At 47.9% G+C, this 21,389-nt stretch overlaps 1 protein-coding gene across 2 annotated transcripts in view; it reads left to right on the top strand.

Annotated features, from left to right (window-relative positions):
- LOC121005282 overlaps positions 1 to 20,849 on the top strand; it is a 201,905-nt gene extending 181,056 nt beyond the window's left edge. For both annotated transcript variants that reach the window (XM_040437922.1, XM_040437921.1), the window contains 2 exons: positions 19,429 to 19,538; positions 20,510 to 20,849. In XM_040437922.1, coding sequence (XP_040293856.1) covers positions 19,429 to 19,538; positions 20,510 to 20,531 — 132 coding nt within the window. In that variant the 3' untranslated portion in view covers positions 20,532 to 20,849. The remainder of the gene's footprint in view (positions 1 to 19,428; positions 19,539 to 20,509) is intronic.
- The last annotated feature ends 540 nt before the right edge of the window (positions 20,850 to 21,389 follow it).

The following is a 21,389-nucleotide window of genomic DNA, read 5'->3' as shown; positions in this document are numbered from 1 at the left end:
CCGATTTCGATTCAGTTTCTGTTGGATTTGTCCAGAGTCTTATTGGGTGTTTGTTTTGATGATTTTGAGGTGCTTTTATTTTGGACGGCTTTTAGTTTTGCCTTTTTTGCTGCTTTGCGGATTGGGGAATTAGTGGCGGCGAGTAAGTCGGTTTGTTCTGGGTTAGCATATTTGGATGTGACAGTTAGGGAGGCATCGGTGGACATATTTTGATGGACCAATTTGGGAGAGGAGGGGTTATTAAGTTGAATCAATGGCCGGGTTCTGCGCTTTGTCCAGTGTCTGTGGCTAAGTCCTGGGTAGCAGTTTGTCCTTCTAAGGTAGGCCCGTTTTTATTGCATAGGGATTGTTCTCCGTTGACTAGATTTCAGTTCGGGTCAGTTTTAAAGAAATGTTTGAGGGTTCTGGGGCTTAGTTCTCTTAAGATTTTGTCTCATTCATTTAGAATTGGCGCGGCTACCGAAGCAGCCAGGTGTGGTCTTGACGAATCGGTGACTCGCAGGATCGGGCGTTGGGATTCTCAGAGTCAGGCTTTATGTGAGACCAGATTTATTAATATCCAGCTAATATGTATTTATTCTTTGCAGGCAACCAGGTTATAGTCTGGATTCTGGGCCATTCTTTTATATACTGGGCTCAGAAGCGAGCTGAGAAGAGGTCTTACTCAACGAATCAATCTTTTGACAGTTCATCGTTGAAGTTAGTTTGGTGGGGTGTTCGGGGTCTGGCGTGGAAAAGGGTAATGTTAGAAATTAGGAAGCTTATTGCTATGTGGCCTTTGCCTAATTTGATTATTATTCATGTCGGGGGTAATGATATTGGCAAGATCAAGACATGTGATCTATTGTGGGAGGTGAAGAAGGACCTCTCGCTGTTGCAGTGTATGTTGCCAAATAGTTAGTTGGTCTTTTCGGAGATAATCCCGAGATTGTGTTGGGCGCAAACGGACTGTGGCTTTTTTGAGAGGATTAGGAAGCGGGTGAATAGGGCTATGGAGAAATTTTGTCCGCTGTTGGGCGGTTTTAGCTACAGACATGTTGATCTGGAGGGTTTTGAGTCAGGGCTGTATAGAGCAGATAACGTATAACGTGCATTTGTCTGAGGTGGGTCTTGACATATTTAACGTGGGTTTGCAAAACGTGGTGGAAAAATGGCTGCAGTGCTTGTGGGGGGCCTCGCCTTGTTGAGGCTTGGCCTTTGGGGCTGTGTCACTCAGCTATTGCTGAGTGGATTTCAGTGATTAGTACAATTTCAAAGGGGTTTATTTAATGATCTGTTGGTTGTAATTGTGGTTCAGTTATTTATGGAAGTATGTATTTTAAGGTTACCCTTAATAAAGCATTGCGGCCATTTTTATTCCACAACACATCGTTTGTCTTTATTTATTAGTTGTTAAGAAATTGTTATTTAATAAATGATGTCATTTGCATCCATGCGAGTACGCATTTAGGAGAGTCATCCTTATTCATAGCTATCTGCTAATGAAAAACAAATTCCTTTTAAAAAGTCTTCTGAAGAACCTACATTATCAAATGATACCTATGAGCCAACCCCATGTTGAAAATGGTACATTGAAGGGGTGGAGAAACCACTTGTGCAGATGTGGCTCTGACTAGTAGGAGGCCAACATTAGTAGGGTCAGAAAACGGTTAGGCAGATCTATTGCCAAATCTGCAGCATTCACAATAGAAGTAAGGTGGATGAGGTTTAAATTCTCACCCACAAACAGGGGCGTAACTACCATATCGGCAGACCTTTCAAATGCTATTGGGCCCAGGGCAAGAGGGGACCCAGTCTTAGTTGGGATTATCTCCTCTTCTACTGGAGGTAAAAAACTGGGATTTTACCCTCTAAAGGAATAACTTTGGTCCAAAAGGGTCATTGAAAAGGATTTAAGTCGGAAACCCTTCTATCCTGTGTGGGGGGCCTGGTTTGATCCTTGTCATGGGGCCCTTACTTCTCTATGCACGCCACTGCCCACAAACTTTGGAAGTGTCACGAGTTGGAGGTCCCAGGAGAGACCACCGCGTCGTCATGCAATAAACAAACGGAAATCAGGTACAGACACATAAGAGTTTATTGCACAAACAAAACAAGAGCTCTATGTACCGTCAGCACAGTGGGAGAAAACCCCCACTGCACCACTGTCTAGTAATACTCCAGAGGGGCGTAACTAAGCAACTCCTGGTTTTCACTAGAGCCCTAGATGGTAGGGTTAGACTTTGCCGCAGGAAGTTGCCAGGGTCCACTCTGGAGCGTGAACTAGACAGTGACAGCAGGAACAAATGGACAACAGGTACCAGAAGGTACCGACGGCACATAGGCAAACATAACATACAGGCAAATACAAAACAGGGCAACTAATAATACAAGCAGGAGTTCACACAAGGGAGCAGGAGTGGCAATGAGCAGAGAAGGACTTGCTCCACCAGTAGTAAACTGCATGGCCTTGTCATGCCACTCTGCTGCAAAGGCTTGCTGAACACAGACATCAGAATAAACACAAAGTAACTAAAACATAACTGGCAGAACAGATAACAGAAAGACAGGAAAGAGGACATCAAAGAAGACGGGAGAGAACGCAAATGAACAAGTAGGGAAACCCACAGAGCACAGACATGGATCCCATGGGTCAGCAGCATGGGAGAGAGAGTACAAACCAGGAGCAGGACAGGACAAGACAACACACACCAGGAGAGCTGACACAGAACTGAGGAAACCTCAGCCTTATATACAGGTTCCATGGGTGCAGCAGAGAGACCACACCCATGGAGCATACAGAGGATTAACTCCTAATAAGAACACAGTGGAGTTAACCCATACAGAACCACAAATAATACAGAGGAACGGAGCTGCAGCGAGAGCATAGACAGAAGGTCACAGCCAGAGGTAATGACTGTGACAGGAAGGTTTGCTCAATGGAATTTGCAGATGATCTAACAAGTTGTGTATTTTAAATTATGTTGCAATGGTACAGATTTCCAACACGGATTTCACCCTTTGCAATGCATTTTCCCACGGAAATCTGCAGAAAAATCTGCATGATTTGCTGCTGCCGAAGCCAAAAAAAGTGGCTGTACCTTTGGTCTAACCACAGATGGTATCAACAAGCTGGTGAATAGGCAGTGGCAACATGTGTCACACAGTCTGAAAGTGTGACAATAGCAGAATAGTCAGGATATAACCTCGTTAGCAGCACCAAACAAATAGCACAATGCAACACAAAATACTTGTTCAGCAGTGCCAAATATCACAGTGAAGCACAACATACCTCCCGATCAGTACCAAATACCATGTTTAGCATAAAAGGCCTTCCCAATAATGCCAAACTCCACAATGAAGCGCAATGTACCCCACCAGCAGCAGAAAATAACATAGTGCAGCACAAAATTCTGCTCCTGCAGAACCAAATAGCATTACAAAATACCTCTCCAGAAGCTGCCACTCTGTGGTGGCCAGCGACAGCTGCCGAACACTGTCCTCATCCTCCTCCACATTCTAATCAAAATATGGAGGAGAGGGCTGAAAGTTAACAGCCATCTCTACCTTCACAACATGCTGCCCAGTCTTTCAGTGCTACCAAGCATATAGGAGAATACAGGACTACATACCTCCAAAGATGTCTCCTCTGTTGTTAACTTTCCACTTTCTCAACTTTGCCATTCAGCCCAGACCAACATGATGACTTGTTTCAGGGCATGTCTTGACTCTGCCCAGGTTACTACACAGACATATTTCTCCTTTTTAAATCATCCTCTCCCCCTTCTCAACAAACTCCCTATCCTGGTGTTCCAACAGTGTCATACTGCTGAAACCCTGGATACTGTGCCTGCCCTCAAATACTATACTGCAGAAAAGAAGTGCCATACAGATGAAAATACAATACAAAAATAATTCTGCCATTAACAGTAGGGATGAGCGAACCCGAACTGTATAGTTCGGGTTCGTACCGAATTTTGGGGTGTCCGTGACACGGACCCGAACCCGAACATTTTCGTAAAAGTCCGGGTTCGGTGTTCGGCACTTTCTTGGCGCTTTTTGAAAGGCTGCAAAGCAGCCAATCAACAAGCGTCATACTACTTGCCCCAAGAGGCCATCACAGCCTTGCCTACTATTGGCATGGCTGTAATTGGCCAGTGCAGCATGTGACCCAGCCTCTATATAAGCTTGGGTCACGTAGCGCCGCACGTCACTCTGCTATGATCAGTATAGGGAGAGGTTGCAGCTGCGACTTTAGGGCGAGATTAGGCAGATTAACTCCTCCAAAAGACTTCATTCTGTGATCGATCTGCAGCTGTGGATCATTGAAGTGCTATTATTGACTTGCTCACTTTTTTGAGGCTGCCCAGAGCGTTTTTAGATCACTTTTTTTCTGGGGTGATCGGCGGCCATTTTGTGACTTGTGGTGCGCCAGCACGAGCTATCACCAAGTGTATTTAACCATCGATAGTGTGGTTATTTTGTGCTATATCCTACATCAGCTGCAGGCTGAGCCTGTGTCACCGAAGTGCATTTAACCATCAACAGTCTGGTTATTTTTTGGCCATATACTACATTAGCTGCAGGCTGAGCCTGTGTCAAAGAAGTGCATTTAACCATCAACAGTCTGGTTATTTTTTGGCCGTATACTACATCTGGTGCAGGCTGAGCCTGTGTCACCCAAGTGCATTTAACCATCAACAGTGTGGTTATTTTTTGGCCATATATTACATCAGGGGCAAGTTGAGCCTGTCACCCAGCGCCTAAAAAATAGACCTGACATTTCTATTCAACCAAATCTGCACAGTTTTAGCTGGTCAAGTTATTTGTATGTCACGGAACCATGAACCAGACGTACAACAAGAGATAAGTGAAAATAAGAAGGCTTTATTGAAAATAAAGCTGTAAAGCAAAAGTCCAAACGGATGGTGAAACCGAGCAGAGTCTTTGCGAAGCCAGAGGTCAGGAACCAGAAGGGTAGTCAGACGAAGCCAGGATCAGGAACCAGCAGGGTAGTCAGACGAAGCCAGGATCAGGAACCAGCAGGGTAGTCAGACGAAACCAGGATCAGGAACCAGCAGGGTAGTCAGACGAAGCCAGGATCAGGAACCAGAAGGGTAGTCAGACAAAGCCAGCATCAGGAACCAGAAGCAGCAGCAGTCTTAGAAGCATGTGAACACAAGAGGACCAAGCAAGGAACTGAAGCCACAGACCTCCTATATATATGAGCTAGGCATCCAGCTCCTCCCAGGGGAAGGAGGAGCCGCAGGGTGGAAGGCTACCAGAAACCCAGAAACCAAGATGGCCGCCAGCACATGTCAAACGAAGGAGAGCAGCAAGCAGGTAAGACCATGACAGTACCTCCCCCTCAAGGGCCCCTCCTCCGTGGAGCACAAAACGGTTTCTGAGGGAAGCGTGCGTGGAAGGCTCGGAGCAAGGCAGGAGCATGGACATCTGCGGAGGGAACCCAGGAACGCTCCTCTGGACCATAACCACGCCAATGGACCAAAAACTGCAACCGACCGCGGACCAGGCGTGAGTCCAGGATATTGCTCACCTCATATTCCTCACGATTGCCCACTTGGACCGGACGAGGCCGAGGAACCGAGGAAGTGAAACGATTACACACCAGTGGCTTCAACAGGGAGACATGAAACACGTTGGAGATCCGCATGCCAGGAGGAAGCGCAAGGGCATAGGCTACCGGGTTTACCCTGCGAAGCACTCGGAAGGGACCAACAAAGCGAGGCGCCAGCTTGGGAGTGGGCACTCGAAGGTTGAGGTTGCGGGTGGACAACCATACACGGTCTCCGACCTGGTAGGAAGGAGCAGGCGCTCGTCTGCGATCAGCCTGGAGTCTCTGGCGCTGCGCAGAGACCTCAAGGGACTTCTGGATCTGTACCCAAGAAGCACGTAGGACGGAAAGGTGATCCTCCACAGCCGGAATATCCTGGGGAGAGAATACCTCCGGTAACACGGCAGGTTGGAACCCATAATTGGCCATGAAGGGAGACGTCCCAGAGGAAGAGTTCACCGCCGTGTTCCTGGCAAACTCAGCCCAAGGCAGGAGGTCAACCCAATTGTCTTGGTGATCGGAGACATAGCAACGAAGGAATTGCTCCAAGGCCTGATTGGATCGTTCTGCGGCCCCATTGGACTGAGGGTGGTAGGCCGAGGAGAAGGAGAGATGAATCCCCAACTGGGAGCAAAAGGCGCGCCAGAACCTGGACACAAACTGACTCCCCCGATCCGACACAATCTCCTTAGGCAAACCGTGCAACCGGAAGACCTCCCTGGCAAAAATCGTGGCCAACTCTTGTGCAGAGGGTAACTTCTTGAGAGGAACACAGTGGCACATTTTGGAAAACCGATCCACAATCATGAGAATGACCGTATGGCCTCGGGATGCAGGGAGGTCCACAATGAAATCCATCCCCAGGTGTGACCATGGACGCTCCCCGGTGGCTATGGGTTGCAGAAGGCCCAACGGAAGGTGCCGAGGGGACTTACTCTGGGCACAAACGGAGCATGCCGCTACATATGCGGCGATGTCGGAACGTAGGGAAGGCCACCAGAACAGACGTGAAACAGCCCAGGACAGCTGATTCTTTCCAGGATGCCCCGCGGTCTTGGAGTTATGGTAGGTTCGCAACAACCGAGTGCGCAACTCCTCAGGCACAAAACATCTGCCGTTGGGTCTCCCAGAGGGAGCACCAGATTGAGCCGCCAAAATCTGCTCACCCAGGGGAGAGGTCAGGCTGGTGCGAATGGCGGCCAGGATCTGATTCGGAGGTATGACCGAAGTCAGAATCGACTCCTCCCTGGACAGCTCGGAGTACTGCCGTGATAAGGCATCCACCCTGATGTTCTTGGAACCGGGTAGGTAGGAGACCACGTAATTAAAACGTGACAAGAACAGAGCCCATCTGGCCTGACGTGGTGTCAATCTCTTGGCCTCAGAAAGGTAGGTCAGATTCTTGTGGTCCGTCAGGATGAGAACCGGAACCACCGAACCCTCGAGCAAGTGCCTCCATTCTTTAAGGGCCTGCACGATGGCCAATAACTCCCTGTCACCAATCTGATAGTTGCACTCCGCGGAAGACAGTTTCCGGGAGTAAAACCCACAAGGAAGCAGAGGACCCTCTGGTGTTCTACGCTGAGACAGAAGGGAGCCTACTCCCGTCTCAGACGCGTCCACCTCGAGGACAAAGGGCAACCCAGGGTTGGGATGCGACAGAATCGGAGCCGACACAAAGGCGGACTTTAGGGCCTCAAAAGCTCGGATGGCCTCGAGCGGCCAGACCTGGGAATTACTGCCCTTCCTGGTCAGATCCGTGAGAGGCTTGGCCAGCATGGAAAAGTCCCTGATGAACTTCCGATAATAATTGGCGAAGCCCAAAAAGCGCTGCAGGGAACGAAGACCACTGGGCTGGGGCCACTGTAAGACAGCCGAAACCTTCTCAGGATCCATGGAGAACCCCTCAGCGGAAATGATGTAACCTAAGAAGGTTACCTGGGATCGGTGAAATTCGCATTTCTCAAGCTTACCGAACAGCTTGTTCTCTCATAACCGTTGCAACACTCGTCTGACATCCAGAATGTGGGCCTCCATGGATTCAGAATATACCAAGATGTCATCCAAATAGACTACCACACACTGCTGCAACAGGTCACGGAAAACATCGTTGATGAATTCCTGAAAGACTGCGGGCGCATTGCACAACCCAAAGGGCATAACCAAGGATTCGTAATGACCGATCCTGGTGTTAAACGCGGTCTTCCACTCATCGCCCTCCTTGATCCTTACCAGGTTATATGCCGCCCTCAGGTCGAGTTTGGTAAAGACCGTGGCCCCTTTAAGGCGATCGAACAGCTCGGAAATCAAGGGTATCGGGTAAGCGTTCTTGATCGTGATGCGATTGAGACCCCTGTAATCGATGCAAGGCCTCAACTCACCGCCCTTCTTTTTCACAAAGAAAAATCCAGCCCCTGCCGGGGACGAAGATTTGCGAATGTGTCCGCGTGAAAGCGCCTCCCTCACGTACTCCTCCATGGCCTCATTCTCCGCTACCGACAGTGGATAGACTTTGCCACGAGGAGGAACGGCACCAGATTGTAACTCTATGGCACAATCATATGGGCGGTGCGGAGGTAGGGCAACCGCGCGCACCTTATCGAATACATCCCGGTACTCCTCATATTCAGGAGGCAACAGAGAGTCCGAGGAAGTACACAGCAACTTGACAGACCCATGGATGCAACTAGCCCCACACTGCGGTGACCACGAGAGGATCTCGACCGATCTCCAATCGAAAGTCGGATTATGCTTTTGGAGCCAGGGGTACCCCAAGACCACCGAGTAGTGTGGAGACGAAATAACCTGGAGGCAGACCGACTCTCTGTGAACGGCACCAATGGCTATCCCCACTGGAAGGGTCTCATGAGTCACGTGTGGCGGCAGAAGGGGTCTGCCGTCTATCGCCTCAAGAGCCAGTGGGGAACCTCGAGCCTGCAGAGGAATGGAATTGGCGGCAGCGAACAGACTATCAATGAACAAACCACCAGCACCAGAGTCCACCAACGCCTGGGTCGTCACCGAGCCCCCGACCCAGGAGAGGACAACAGTGATCAGTGGTTTGTCAACACGGGAAACCGGGGACGAGGAGACTCCACCCAAGATCTGCCCCCGACAGGATCTCAGGGTACGAGCGTTTCCCGGACGGTTCGGACATGCCAACCGAAAATGCCCACCGAGACCACAGTACATGCATCGGCCCTCACGTCTCCGGAGTGCCCTCTCCCCCTCGGACAGGCGAGCAAACCCCAGCTGCATGGGTTCACCCCCAGACAAGTCCTCCCCAGGAGGCGTGGGAAGAGAGGGAGGCACGGGTGGGACAGCAAACGTAGGCACCAATCTGTTAGAAGACCTCCGCAGGTTCTCCTTAAAGGAAGGTCTCTCCCTGAGTCTGGTGTCAATCAAAATCAGGAAAGAAATAAGAGACTCGAGCTCAACTGGTAGGTCCTTAGCTGCAACCTCATCCTTCAAAGCATCCGAGAGACCATGAGAGAAAGCAGCGACCAGAGCCTCATTATTCCAGCCCACCTCTGCTGCCAGGGTACGAAACTCAATGGCGTATTCAGCTACGGATCGTGAACCCTGTCTGATGGACATAAGGAGCTTCGCAGCAGAGGCAGCACGAGCCGGCACATCGAATACCTTCCGAAGAGAAGCAACAAAACCGGAAAACTCGGCAACCACCGGATTGTTGTTCTCCCATAAAGGGCTGGCCCAGGCCAAGGCCTTGTCCGAGAGCAGCGAGATCAAGAAGCCCACCTTTGATCTCTCAGTAGGAAAGGCATGTGGCAGCAACTCGAAATAAATGCCCACCTGGTTAAGGAAACCTCGGCACTGAGTTGGCTCTCCCCCAAAGCGCTGTGGAAGAGGGGCAGAACCGGTCATACCCCGAAACACCGCAGGCGCAACAACAGGTGTCGGGGTAGACTCTGGCGCAACAACCGGAGCGGCAGTAGGAGCGAGCCCAGGAGCGACAACCGACCCATCGGCAACGGGAGCGAAATGAGCCGTGCGTTCAAGCAGGGTTTGCAACGCCACAGCGAACCGACCCAACAGGTGATCCTGCTGATCAAGTCTGGCAACCAGCGTGGGTAGCGAGGATGGCCCTGTACCGTCAGAATTCATGGCTTGGTCCTAATGTCACGGAACCATGAACCAGACGTACAACAAGAGATAAGTGAAAATAAGAAGGCTTTATTGAAAATAAAGCTGTAAAGCAAAAGTCCAAACGGATGGTGAAACCGAGCAGAGTCTTTGCGAAGCCAGAGGTCAGGAACCAGAAGGGTAGTCAGACGAAGCCAGGATCAGGAACCAGCAGGGTAGTCAGACGAAGCCAGGATCAGGAACCAGCAGGGTAGTCAGACGAAACCAGGATCAGGAACCAGCAGGGTAGTCAGACGAAGCCAGGATCAGGAACCAGAAGGGTAGTCAGACGAAGCCAGGATCAGGAACCAGCAGGGTAGTCAGACGAAGCCAGGATCAGGAACCAGAAGCAGCAGCAGTCTTAGAAGCATGTGAACACAAGAGGACCAAGCAAGGAACTGAAGCCACAGACCTCCTATATATATATGAGCTAGGCATCCAGCTCCTCCCAGGGGAAGGAGGAGCCGCAGGGTGGAAGGCTACCAGAAACCCAGAAACCAAGATGGCCGCCAGCACATGTCAAACGAAGGAGAGCAGCAAGCAGGTAAGACCATGACATTGTAGTGACCGTAAAAGCAGACTTTTTGTTCTGGGTTGAAAAAGCATTCCCAAATTTGCCATTCTGAAAATAACTAGTTTGTGGTATTTGAGGCCTACTTGAAATCTATCCCAAAAAGAAAATCTTACATTGAAGGTATTGATAGTGTGATTCAGAAAAACCTAAGACACACGCTAGCGTGCTGATAGAAGTGTCATTCTGTGATTAAACCTATAACTGTCACACAGCGCAAAAAAAAAACAGGTCTCACATCTCTATTCAACCAAATCTGCACAGTTTTAGCTGGTCAAGTTATTTGTAGTGACCGTAAAAGCAGACTTTTTGTTATGGGTTGAAAAAGCATTCCCAAATTTGCCATTCTGAAAATAACTAGTTTGTGGTATTTGAGGCCTACTTGAAATCTATCCCAAAAAGAAAATCTTACATTGAAGGTATTGATAGTGTGATTCAGAAAAACCTAAGACACACGCTAGCGTGCTGATAGAAGTGTCATTCTGTGATTAAACCTATAACTGTCACACAGCGCAAAAAAAAAACAGGTCTCACATCTCTATTCAACCAAATCTGCACAGTTTTAGCTGGTCAAGTTATTTGTAGTGACCGTAAAAGCAGACTTTTTGTTATGGGTTGAAAAAGCATTCCCAAATTTGCCATTCTGAAAATAACTAGTTTGTGGTATTTGAGGCCTACTTGAAATCTATCCCAAAAATAAAATCTTACATTGAAGGTATTGATAGTGTGATTCAGAAAAACGTAAGACACACGCTAGAGTGCTGATAGAAGTGTCATTCTGTGATTAAACCTATAACTGTCACACAGCGCAAAAAAAAAAACAGGTCTCACATCTCTATTCAACCAAATCTGCACAGTTTTAGCTGGTCAAGTTATTTGTAGTGACCGTAAAAGCAGACTTTTTGTTCTGGGTTGAAAAAGCATTCCCAAATTTGCCATTCTCAAAATTACTAGTTTGTGGTATTTGAGGCCTACTTGAAATCTATCCCAAAAAGAAAATCTTACATTGAAGGTATTGATAGTGTGATTCAGAAAAACCTAAGACACACGCTAGCGTGCTGATAGAAGTGTCATTCTGTGATTAAACCTATAACTGTCACACAGCGCAAAAAAAAACAGGTCTCACATCTCTATTCAACCAAATCTGCACAGTTTCAGCTGGTCAAGTTATTTGTAGTGACCGTAAAAGCAGACTTTTTGTTCTGGGTTGAAAAAGCATTCCCAAATTAGCCATTCTGAAAATAACTAGTTTGTGGTATTTGAGGCCTACTTGAAATCTATCCCAAAAAGAAAATCTTACATTGAAGGTATTGATAGTGTGATTCAGAAAAACCTAAGACACACGCTAGCGTGCTGATAGAAGTGTCATTCTGTGATTAAACCTATAACTGTCACACAGCGCAAAAAAAAAACAGGTCTCACATCTCTATTCAACCAAATCTGCACAGTTTTAGCTGGTCAAGTTATTTGTAGTGACCGTAAAAGCAGACTTTTTGTTCTGGGTTGAAAAAGCATTCCCAAATTTGCCATTCTCAAAATTGTTGTGAACGGGAACAATGAGGAAAACATCTAACAAAGGGACGCGGACGTGGACATGGTCGTGGTGGTGTTAGTGTACCCTCTGGTGCTGGGAGAGGACGTGGCCGTTCTGCCACAGCCACACGTCCTAGTGAACCAACTACCTCAGGTCCCAGTAGCCAGCAGAATTTACAGCGATATTTGGTGGGGCCCAATGCCGTTCTAAGGATGGTAAGGCCTAAACAGGTGCAGGCATTAGTCAATTGGGTGGCCGACAGTGGATCCAGCACGTTCACATTATCTCCCACCCAGTCTTCTGCAGAAAGCGCACAGATGGCGCATGAAAACCAAGCCCATCGGTCTGTCACATCACCCCCATGCATATCAGGGAAACTGTCTGAGCCTCAAGTTATGCAGCAGTCTCTTATGCTGTTTGAAGACTCTGCTGCCAGGGTTTCCCAAGGGCATCCACCTAGCCCTTCCCCAGGGGTGGAAGAGATAGAATGCACTAACGCACAACCACTTATTTTTCCTGATGATGAGGACATGGGAATACCACTTCAGCACGTCTCTGATGATGACGAAACACAGATGCCAACTGCTGCGTCTTTCTGCAGTGTGCAGACTGAACAGGAGGTCAGGGGTCAAGACTGGGTGGAAGACGATGCAGGGGACGATGAGGTCCTAGACCCCACATGGAATGAAGGTCGTGCCACTGACTTTCACAGTTCGGAGGAAGAGGCAGTGGTGAGACTGAGCCAACAGCCTAGCAAAAGAGGGAGCAGTGGGCAAAATCAGAACACCCGCCGCCAAGAGACTTCGCCTGCTACTGACCGCCGCCATCTGGGACCGAGCACCCCAAAGGCAGCTTCAAGGAGTTCCCTGGCATGGCACTTCTTCAAACAATGTGCTGACGACAAGACCCGAGTGGTTTGCACGCTGTGCCATCAGAGCCTGAAGCGAGGCATTAACGTTCTGAACCTTAGCACAACCTGCATGACCAGGCACCTGCATGCAAAGCATGAACTGCAGTGGAGTAAACACCTTAAAAACAAGGAAGTCACTCAGGCTCCCCCTGCTGCCCCTTCTGCTGCTGCCGCCTCGGCCTCTTCTGCTGCTGCCTCGGCCTCTTCTGCTCGGCGATGATGGAAGAGGAGGTGGCCCAGGAGGAAGAGGGGTCATTTTTAGCACTTTCAGGCCAGTCTCTTCAAAGTGACTCAGAGGGAGGTTTTTTGCAACACCAGAGGCCAGGTACAAATGTGGCCAGACAGGGCCCACTACTGGAGGACGAGGAGGACGAGGATGAGGAGGAGGTGGAGGAGGATGAAGCATGTTCACAGTGGGGTGGCACCCAAAGCAGCTCGGGCCCATCACTGGTGCGTGGCTGGGGGGAAACACAGGACGATGATGATACGCCTCCCACAGAGGACAGCTTGTCCTTACCTCTGGGCAGCCTGGCACACATGAGCGACTACATGCTGCAGTGCCTGCGCAACGACAGCAGAGTTGCCCACATTTTAACGTGTGCGGACTACTGGGTTGCCACCTTGCTGGATCCCCGGTACAAAGACAATGTGCCCACCTTACTTCCTACACTGGAGCGTGATAGGAAGATGCGCGAGTACAAACGCACGTTGGTAGACGCGCTACTGAGAGCATTCCCAAATGTCACAGGGGAACAAGTGGAAGCCCAAGGCGAAGGCAGAGGAGGAGCAAGAGGTCACCAACGCAGCTGTGTCACGGCCAGCTCCTCTGAGGGCAGGGTTAGCATGGCAGAGATGTGGAAAAGTTTTGTCACCACGCCACAGCTAAGTGCACCACCACCTGATACGGAACGTGTTAGCAGGAGGCAACATTTCACTAACATGGTGGAACAGTACCTGTGCACACCCCTCCACGTACTGACTGATGGTTCGGCCCCATTCAACTTCTGGGTCTCCAAATTGTCCACGTGGCCAGAGCTAGCCTTTTATGCCTTGGAGGTGCTGGCCTGCACGGCGGCCAGCGTTTTGTCTGAACGTGTATTCAGCACGGCAGGGGGCGTCATTACAGACAAACGCAGCCGCCTGTCTACAGCCAATGTGGACAACCTGACGTTCATAAAAATGAACCAGGCATGGATCCCAAAGGACCTGTCCATCCCTTGTGCAGATTAGATATTAACTACCTCCCCTTAACAATATATTATTCTACTCCAGGGCACTTCCTCATTCAATACTATTTTTAATTTCATTTTACCATTATATTGCGGGACAACCCAAAGTTGAATGAACCTCTCCTCTGTCTGGGTGCCGGGGCCTAAATGTGTGACAGTGGCCTGTTCCAGTGGTGGGTGACGTGAAGCCTGATTCTCTGCTATGACATGAAGACAGATTCTGTGCTGACATCAGGCCAGATTCTCTGTTACGGGACCTCTCTCCTCTGCCTGGGTGCCTGGGCCTAAATGTGTGACAGTGGCCTGTTCCAGTGGTGGGTGACGTGAAGCCTGATTCTCTGCTATGACATGAAGACAGATTCTGCGCTGACATCAGGCCAGATTCTCTGTTACGGGACCTCTCTCCTCTGCCTGGGTACCTGGGCCTAAATGTGTGACAGTGGCCTGTTCCAGTGGTGGGTGACGTGAAGCCTGATTCTCTGCTATGACATGAATACAGATTCTCCGCTGACATAAGGCCAGATTCTCTGTTACGGGACCGCTCTCCTCTGTCTGGGTGCCGGGGCCTAAATGTGTGACAGTGGCCTGTTCCAGTGGTGGGTGACGTGAAGCCTGATTCTCTGCTATGACATGAAGACAGATTCTGCGCTGACATACAGTAAGGCCAGATTCTCTGTTACGGGACCTCTCTCCTCTGCCTGGGTACCTGGGCCTAAATGTGTGACAGTGGCCTGTTCCAGTGGTGGGTGACGTGAAGCCTGATTCTCTGCTATGACATGAATACAGAATCTGCGCTGACATAAGGCCAGATTCTCTGTTACGGGACCTCTCTCCTCTGCCTGGGTGCCTGGGCCTAAATATGTGACAGTGGCCTGTTCCAGTGGTGGGTGACGTGAAGCCTGATTCTCTGCTATGACATGAATACAGATTCTGCGCTGACATAAGGCCAGATTCTCTGTTACGGGACCTCTCTCCTCTGTCTGGGTGCCGGGGCCTAAATATGTGACAGTGGCTTGTTCCAGTGGTGGGTGACGTGAAGCCTGATTCTCTGCTATGACATGAAGACAGATTCTGTGCTGACATAAGGCCAGATTCTCTGTTACGGGACCTCTCTCCTCTGCCTGGGTGCCTGGGCCTAAATGTGTGACAGTGGCCTGTTCCAGTGGTGGGTGACGTGAAGCCTGATTCTCTGCTATGACATGAAGACAGATTCTGTGTTGACATAAGGCCAGATTCTCTGTTACGGGACCTCTCTCCTCTGACTGGGTGCCTGGGCCTAAATGTGTGACAGTGGCCTGTTCCAGTGGTGGGTGACGTGAAGCCTGATTCTCTGCTATGACATGAAGACAGATTCTGTGCTGACATCAGGCCAGATTCTCTGTTACGGGACCTCTCTCCTCTGCCTGGGTGCCTGGGCCTAAATGTGTGACAGTGGCCTGTTCCAGTGGTGGGTGACGTGAAGCCTGATTCTCTGCTATGACATGAATACAGATTCTGTGCTGACATAAGGCCAGATTCTCTGTTACGGGACCTCTCTCCTCTGCCTGGGTGCCTGGGCCTAAATGTGTGACAGTGGCCTGTTCCAGTGGTGGGTGACATAAAGCCTGATTCTCTGCTATGACATGAAGACAGATTCTGCGCTGACATAAGGCCAGATTCTCTGTTACGGGACCGCTCTCCTCTGTCTGGGTGCCGGGGCCTAAATTTGTGACAGTGGCCTGTTCCAGTGGTGGGTGACGTGAAGCCTGATTCTCTGCTATGACATGAAGACAGATTCTGTGCTGACATGAAGCCAGATTCTCTGCTATGGCATGAAGAGACTGATTCTGTGCTGACATGAAGCCAGATTCTTTGCTATGGCATGAAGAGACTGATTCTCTGCTGACGTGAAACCAGATTCTCTGCTATGGGACCTCTGTCCAATTGATATTGGGTCATTTTTTTTTTTTTTTTTTTTTTTTAATTTACTTCCCTATCCACATTTGTTTGCAGGGGATTTACCTACATGTTGCTGCCTTTTGCAGCCCTCTAGCTCTTTCCTGGGCTGTTTTACAGCCTTTTTAGTGCCGAAAAGTTCGGGTTCCCATTGACTTCAATGGGGTTCGGGTTCGGGACGAAGTTCGGATCGGGTTCGGATCCCGAACCCGAACATTTCCGGGAAGTTCGGCCGAACTTCTCGAACCCGAACATCCAGGTGTTCGCTCAACTCTAATTAACAGTTATAATGCTCCCTCATAGTGGCTACAGTAGTAATTATGCCTTCAAGACTGGCCCCAGTAGTAACATGCTCCCCCAGGATCTTCTCTGTAGAACTAAAGACCCCTATAGTGCCCTCATTAAGAATAACACCACACTATATTGCCCTAGTAGTAATAATGCCCAATATAGTGCCCCAGCAACAACAATGCCCCCTATATTACCCCCAGTAACAAAAATGCCCCCTAGTGACAAGCGAAGTTTTGAAAAATTTGATTCAGCTGCTTCGCTGAATCACATTCCATTGCATGGAGCGAGCACAATGACGGGGAATGGTGATCGCATCACCCCTATTAGTCAACCATCATTTAACCTCTCAGATGCCACGTTCAATGCTGATCACCGAATCTAAGAGTCACATTCAGCCTATAAGAGGGTTAACGAGGGATTAAAACAAAAAAATACATATCTCATCCTTTTGATCGCGGAGAGGCCGTCGTGGCTATCTTAACTGAAGACAACCTGCCAATTCTCGCGCATGCTGACGTGATGACGTTACCGCACCCACCCAGTTAATTGACGTGCTGACGTTATTCATCTGCACAAGCGAGAATTGACGTGTTTTCTTTAGTCATGATGGCCGAGATGGCCTCTCCGCAATCAAATGGCTGAGGTGAGTATGTTTTTTTTTTTTAACTACCATTTCAAAAAATATATATTCGTTGCCACGAAGTGCCAAGAAATTCGGATTCCCATAGTGTCACCAGTAATATGCTCATAGGGTGCCATAACTTCAATGTAGTGCCTATATCCTATTAGTGATGACATTGCTTGCAGCTGATCCATTATCTCATAGGCTTCAAGGCTATTGGCTTATGAGAATGAACCGTGAGTCAAGGAGCCATAGCTTGCCTTGCCATGCCACAGGATAGAACTGTATATGCAACGGGCGCCTCCCCCCAGGGCCCTTCCTATTGTGTCCCAGGTGTAGAAAATGCCGAGTGGTATAGTGCGGCCTAAAATGTCTCTTTATGTGTGTCACAGTGCTCATACCTGGATATGGCTGGACCCCAGGCTTTGGCTCCGAAGAAATAAATAGGGGGAATAATTGAGGGATGAAATAATAACTTGAGTGCAGACCTTAAGAGGAAGTTTAATGGCAGCTTTACTTGAGTAAACATTTCTCCAAAATGATTTACAGGCTTTGTTTTGGTTCCAGCAGGCTTTAGCATGAAACTAGCAGGCAAACTCAACTCTGCTATATCTGTTTCTCTCTGACTCTGCTATACTGACAGGCAGGCTATATAACTCAGCTTCTTCTGTATGCTGCACTTCACTCTTTGTAGTCTGACTCTAGGTTATGCCAGGGAACTTTCCCCCTGGCTCCTGAGGCTTCAAGCTTTGGCCTCCATGGCCAACAGAGCTTAGGGTGCTCTGGCTGGTGTGGGCATGTCCAGCAGAGACGTGCCCCTGCACACCTGTCCCCTAGCAGGGGGTAAGCTAGACTGACTAGAACTTCTGCCCCCACCCTTCCTTCAGGAAGTCGGACTACCCCACTTCCCTACAGAGGGGGGTTAGAATGGAATGGTAAGTTCCATTATATCTACATACAGCTCTGTCGTGTTTGCTGCCACCTGCTGGTGAACCAGGCACATTACATGTGAACATAACAGTTGCATAACAAAATAGGAATGCACATTGTGGAGGAACTGGAATAAATACACAAGATGACTGTCACGAGGGTGTCAAGAGCCACGTCTGACTCCGTTATACCCGGGGTCAGGAAGTCACAGCGGGTGGCTGCGCGCTCTATGTCTAAAGATAGTGCTGTTTCTTAATGGTAGCTTTCTGGGTTTGCCTTGCAACCCTTTTTGGCTCACTCAGGGATCCGTAGCTCTTTCTCCTCAGCTGTTTCTTGTCCAGCAATCCCAACCTCCTTATATTCCCATCTCCCACTTCTCTGGTTGCCATATATAGAGCTTCCTGCCTGGACTTCTATACTGACCCACTGGAGCTGTGTAGCTGTGATTCCTGGTTGTTGTTCCAGGGCGTTACCCTCCGGATCCCTGTTGGGCTTTTGTTGTCCGCTGTTGTCGCCCACCTGGGATTATATGTTTGTCTGTATTGTCTGTCCTCTCCTTGGTGTTTCCCTTTAGTGTTAGTGGTGCGGACTAGTGTTCCCACCGCCCTATTCACTACGTAGGGCTCATCTCAGGGAAAGCCAGGGTTTAGGCACGTGATCGGCGTACGGGTGAGAAACCCGTCTAGGGACGTCAGGGCAGTCAGGTGCCAGCCTCAAGGTGAGTTAGGGGTCACCACCTTTCCCTCTCCCTTGGACAGGGCATTCCCATTTCCCTCCCTTTGCGTCACGTATGTGATCGGCACACCGGTCATGACAATGACATGAGGTTAGACCAATAAAGACAGTATCAGGGTTCAGAAGTGGTAACACCACTTTGGGGTGTTACATATAGCCTTACTGAGTACAGCAATGTAGTTCAATTTACGAGAGCAACCTGTGTCTTCTGACCCAGATATTTCCAGACACCGGCCTGGTACATAAGAATCTGACCATTTTAGTGTTAATTAACACCAGGAACATCATGTTATTATGTACCTGGCAATTTGGGTAACTCTTGGGATTCAAGCCACCAGAAAATTTCCTGGTAGGGTCTATGGTCTGTACAGGAGCACAAGGACATGACTGCAATGGACAGCTAACTACGTCCTGTGCTTTGATTGCTTAAAGGGGTTGTCTCACTTCAGTAAGTGGCATTTATCATGTAGAGAAAGTTAATACAAGGCACTTACTAATGTATTGTGATTGTTCATATTGCTTCCTTTGCTGGCTGGATTCATAGTAGAGTCACAAATTGTGACATTATTCTATTCTTCTATTCTGTATTGTGGGGGCACAGAAGGGCCCATAACTGCTGTGTAGGGGCACAAAGAGAGGGATCACCATGTAAGGAGCATAAGGGGGGGACTATTATTGTTTGGCACATTCAGATGTCACCATTAATGTGTGGGCAGTCTGTGCACTCTTACTGTTTGGTGAACATTGTGATGGTGTGAGACATAAAAGGGGGTACATTTATTCTTTGAAGCACCAAGGGGGGACATTATTTCCTTCCGGTGGCACTACGTCTGTGGTGGGGGCAGGTGATCCAGGTCCAAAATCTGCCCTGGGGCTTTTAGGACTCTAATTATACCTTTAGTAATAAAATACTTGACAAATGTTTTAATAATTAAATTGCATAGTCAACCACTGTCACAATTTTGTTCTTACAGGGCAAAGAGATTAAAATATATTGCTGTCTTATTGGACTGAATGTCCTGGCGCTGATTTTATCTTTCTTTGCATCATGCATTGGAAATGTCACTCTTGGATATAACAATAGGTAACTATACAATAATAATTAAATGATATTATGAAGGGATACAGAACTTGGCTAAATCCTAGTGTAACCAGCATTCCAAATTTGTTCATTGGGGTGCAATAAATGCAATTCAATTTAGGCTACTTAAAGAGGTATTCCCAGTTCAGACTTTTATCCACAGGATATGCCTTATAACAACCTCAGGGAGCCACAGCTACTGTATCTCAATAAGTTAGGCCATGGGACCAGAGAAGCAGGGAACATGATTCTTTCATTAGGTACCACATGCAAGGGGAACCAATTTAAAAGGGTCCAAATCCAGGAAAATCCCTTTAAAGAAAAGATAGAAAAGAAAAGCAAAGGAAAGAGAAAATGTGGAAGAGGAAAGGTAAGTGGTGGAAAAGAAAGCATAGAAGCTATAAAGTAGGAAAGGAATAAAGTTAAGTGGGTTCTCTACAGGAATAACCGTTTTTTTTGCTTAGTTTTTTTTTTAAAGGGACAGAATAGGTTAAAAATTGTAGCAATATTTACTTTACTGATCACTTGATTAGCGGGTTTCTGATGGTGGTCTTTATTCTAAATGCGCAAGAAATGGCAAGAGGTGGGTCACCACTGCAGTCAATGATTTGATGAGGGGGTATTTCCTGCATTTTCCTGAGTGTCAAGATGGGACCAGTAGGTGGAGACCAGCAGGGACCTGCGCCAGTACAAAAATTGTAGAGGATTAGTGAGGTTATTAATGCATCTTTTATTTCTTTAACCCATTCTATCCCACCAGACAACCTCTTTAAGGGAGGAAGGGGGGGAGTTGAAAGTAAGAGAGAGAAAAGGTAAAGGCTGGCAAGGAGAGGAAATAAAAGTAGAGGGTAGGAGAGATGAGAGAGAAGATAGGAAAGTAGGGGGATACATGCACAGTTTTTATCAGGGTGATTAAAAATGACAGAATTTACCAGATTCACATATTTTACATTTATTCTCTATTTTCTGTTTAGATCTCCACATCCCCACATCTAGTCACAGTGAGGTCAAGATGATGAGATGGATAATGACAAGAATGCAGAGTCCACAGTTGCCTTCAAAATAAATGTACTTACTACAATAACTTACTGTATTATTATAAGATCCAGATGCATTTGTATTCCATGACATATCAAGTTTTCACTTTATCATATGAAACATACTCCATTGTGACTACAGTAAATTGCATTATGGTTTTTGTGATGTTTGATGTCTTGTTCACTATGGCACTGAATGCACTATTTGTGCAAGGTTTTTTGGTTTATAGTACATATTCTGACTTTATTGTGTACTATAATATTATCTGTAATTCCTCTATTTTTCTAGTTATGTAAATAAGTAACTATGTAGTAAAATGTAAAATTCTTTGTCCACTCCACACATTGAGCTGGTATTACAGTACCTCCAGAACTGGGTCACCCCCACTACCTCCACAAAATCCGAATCCATTTTCTAAAAGAAGAATCCAGTTCGGTGCATCTGCACAACTGCAAGGAACCATACAGGGAGACTAGGTTTCTTGCTTGCTAACCTCTGCTGCTGCACCTTAACTTACTTTACCGATTAAAAGACCCATGTCAGCAGTTTTTGCTAAACAGTTGACAGTACTTGGTAGGAACTCGAGAAAGTTCTCTGAATTGAGCTACTTCACAGCCTCTCCCCTCAACAGCTGTAGTGGGCTCCTGTTTGGATGTTATAACTGTCACTCAGAGTAGAGGGGAGGAGCTATGGAGCAGTTCAATGCAGAGAACACTTCACAGTGAAGCCTCTCCTTCACTGGTGAATCTGGCGAAATAAAATTTCATATTCATGCTACTCCTGACAATAAAAGCTTGTAGGTAGGTAGAAATCATT

This window comes from Bufo bufo, chromosome 6, assembly GCF_905171765.1.
Source record: "Bufo bufo chromosome 6, aBufBuf1.1, whole genome shotgun sequence".
NCBI classification, from domain to species: Eukaryota; Metazoa; Chordata; class Amphibia; order Anura; family Bufonidae; genus Bufo; species Bufo bufo.
Note: the sequence above shows the minus strand (reverse complement) of the source record. Positions and strands in the feature narration are given on the sequence as shown.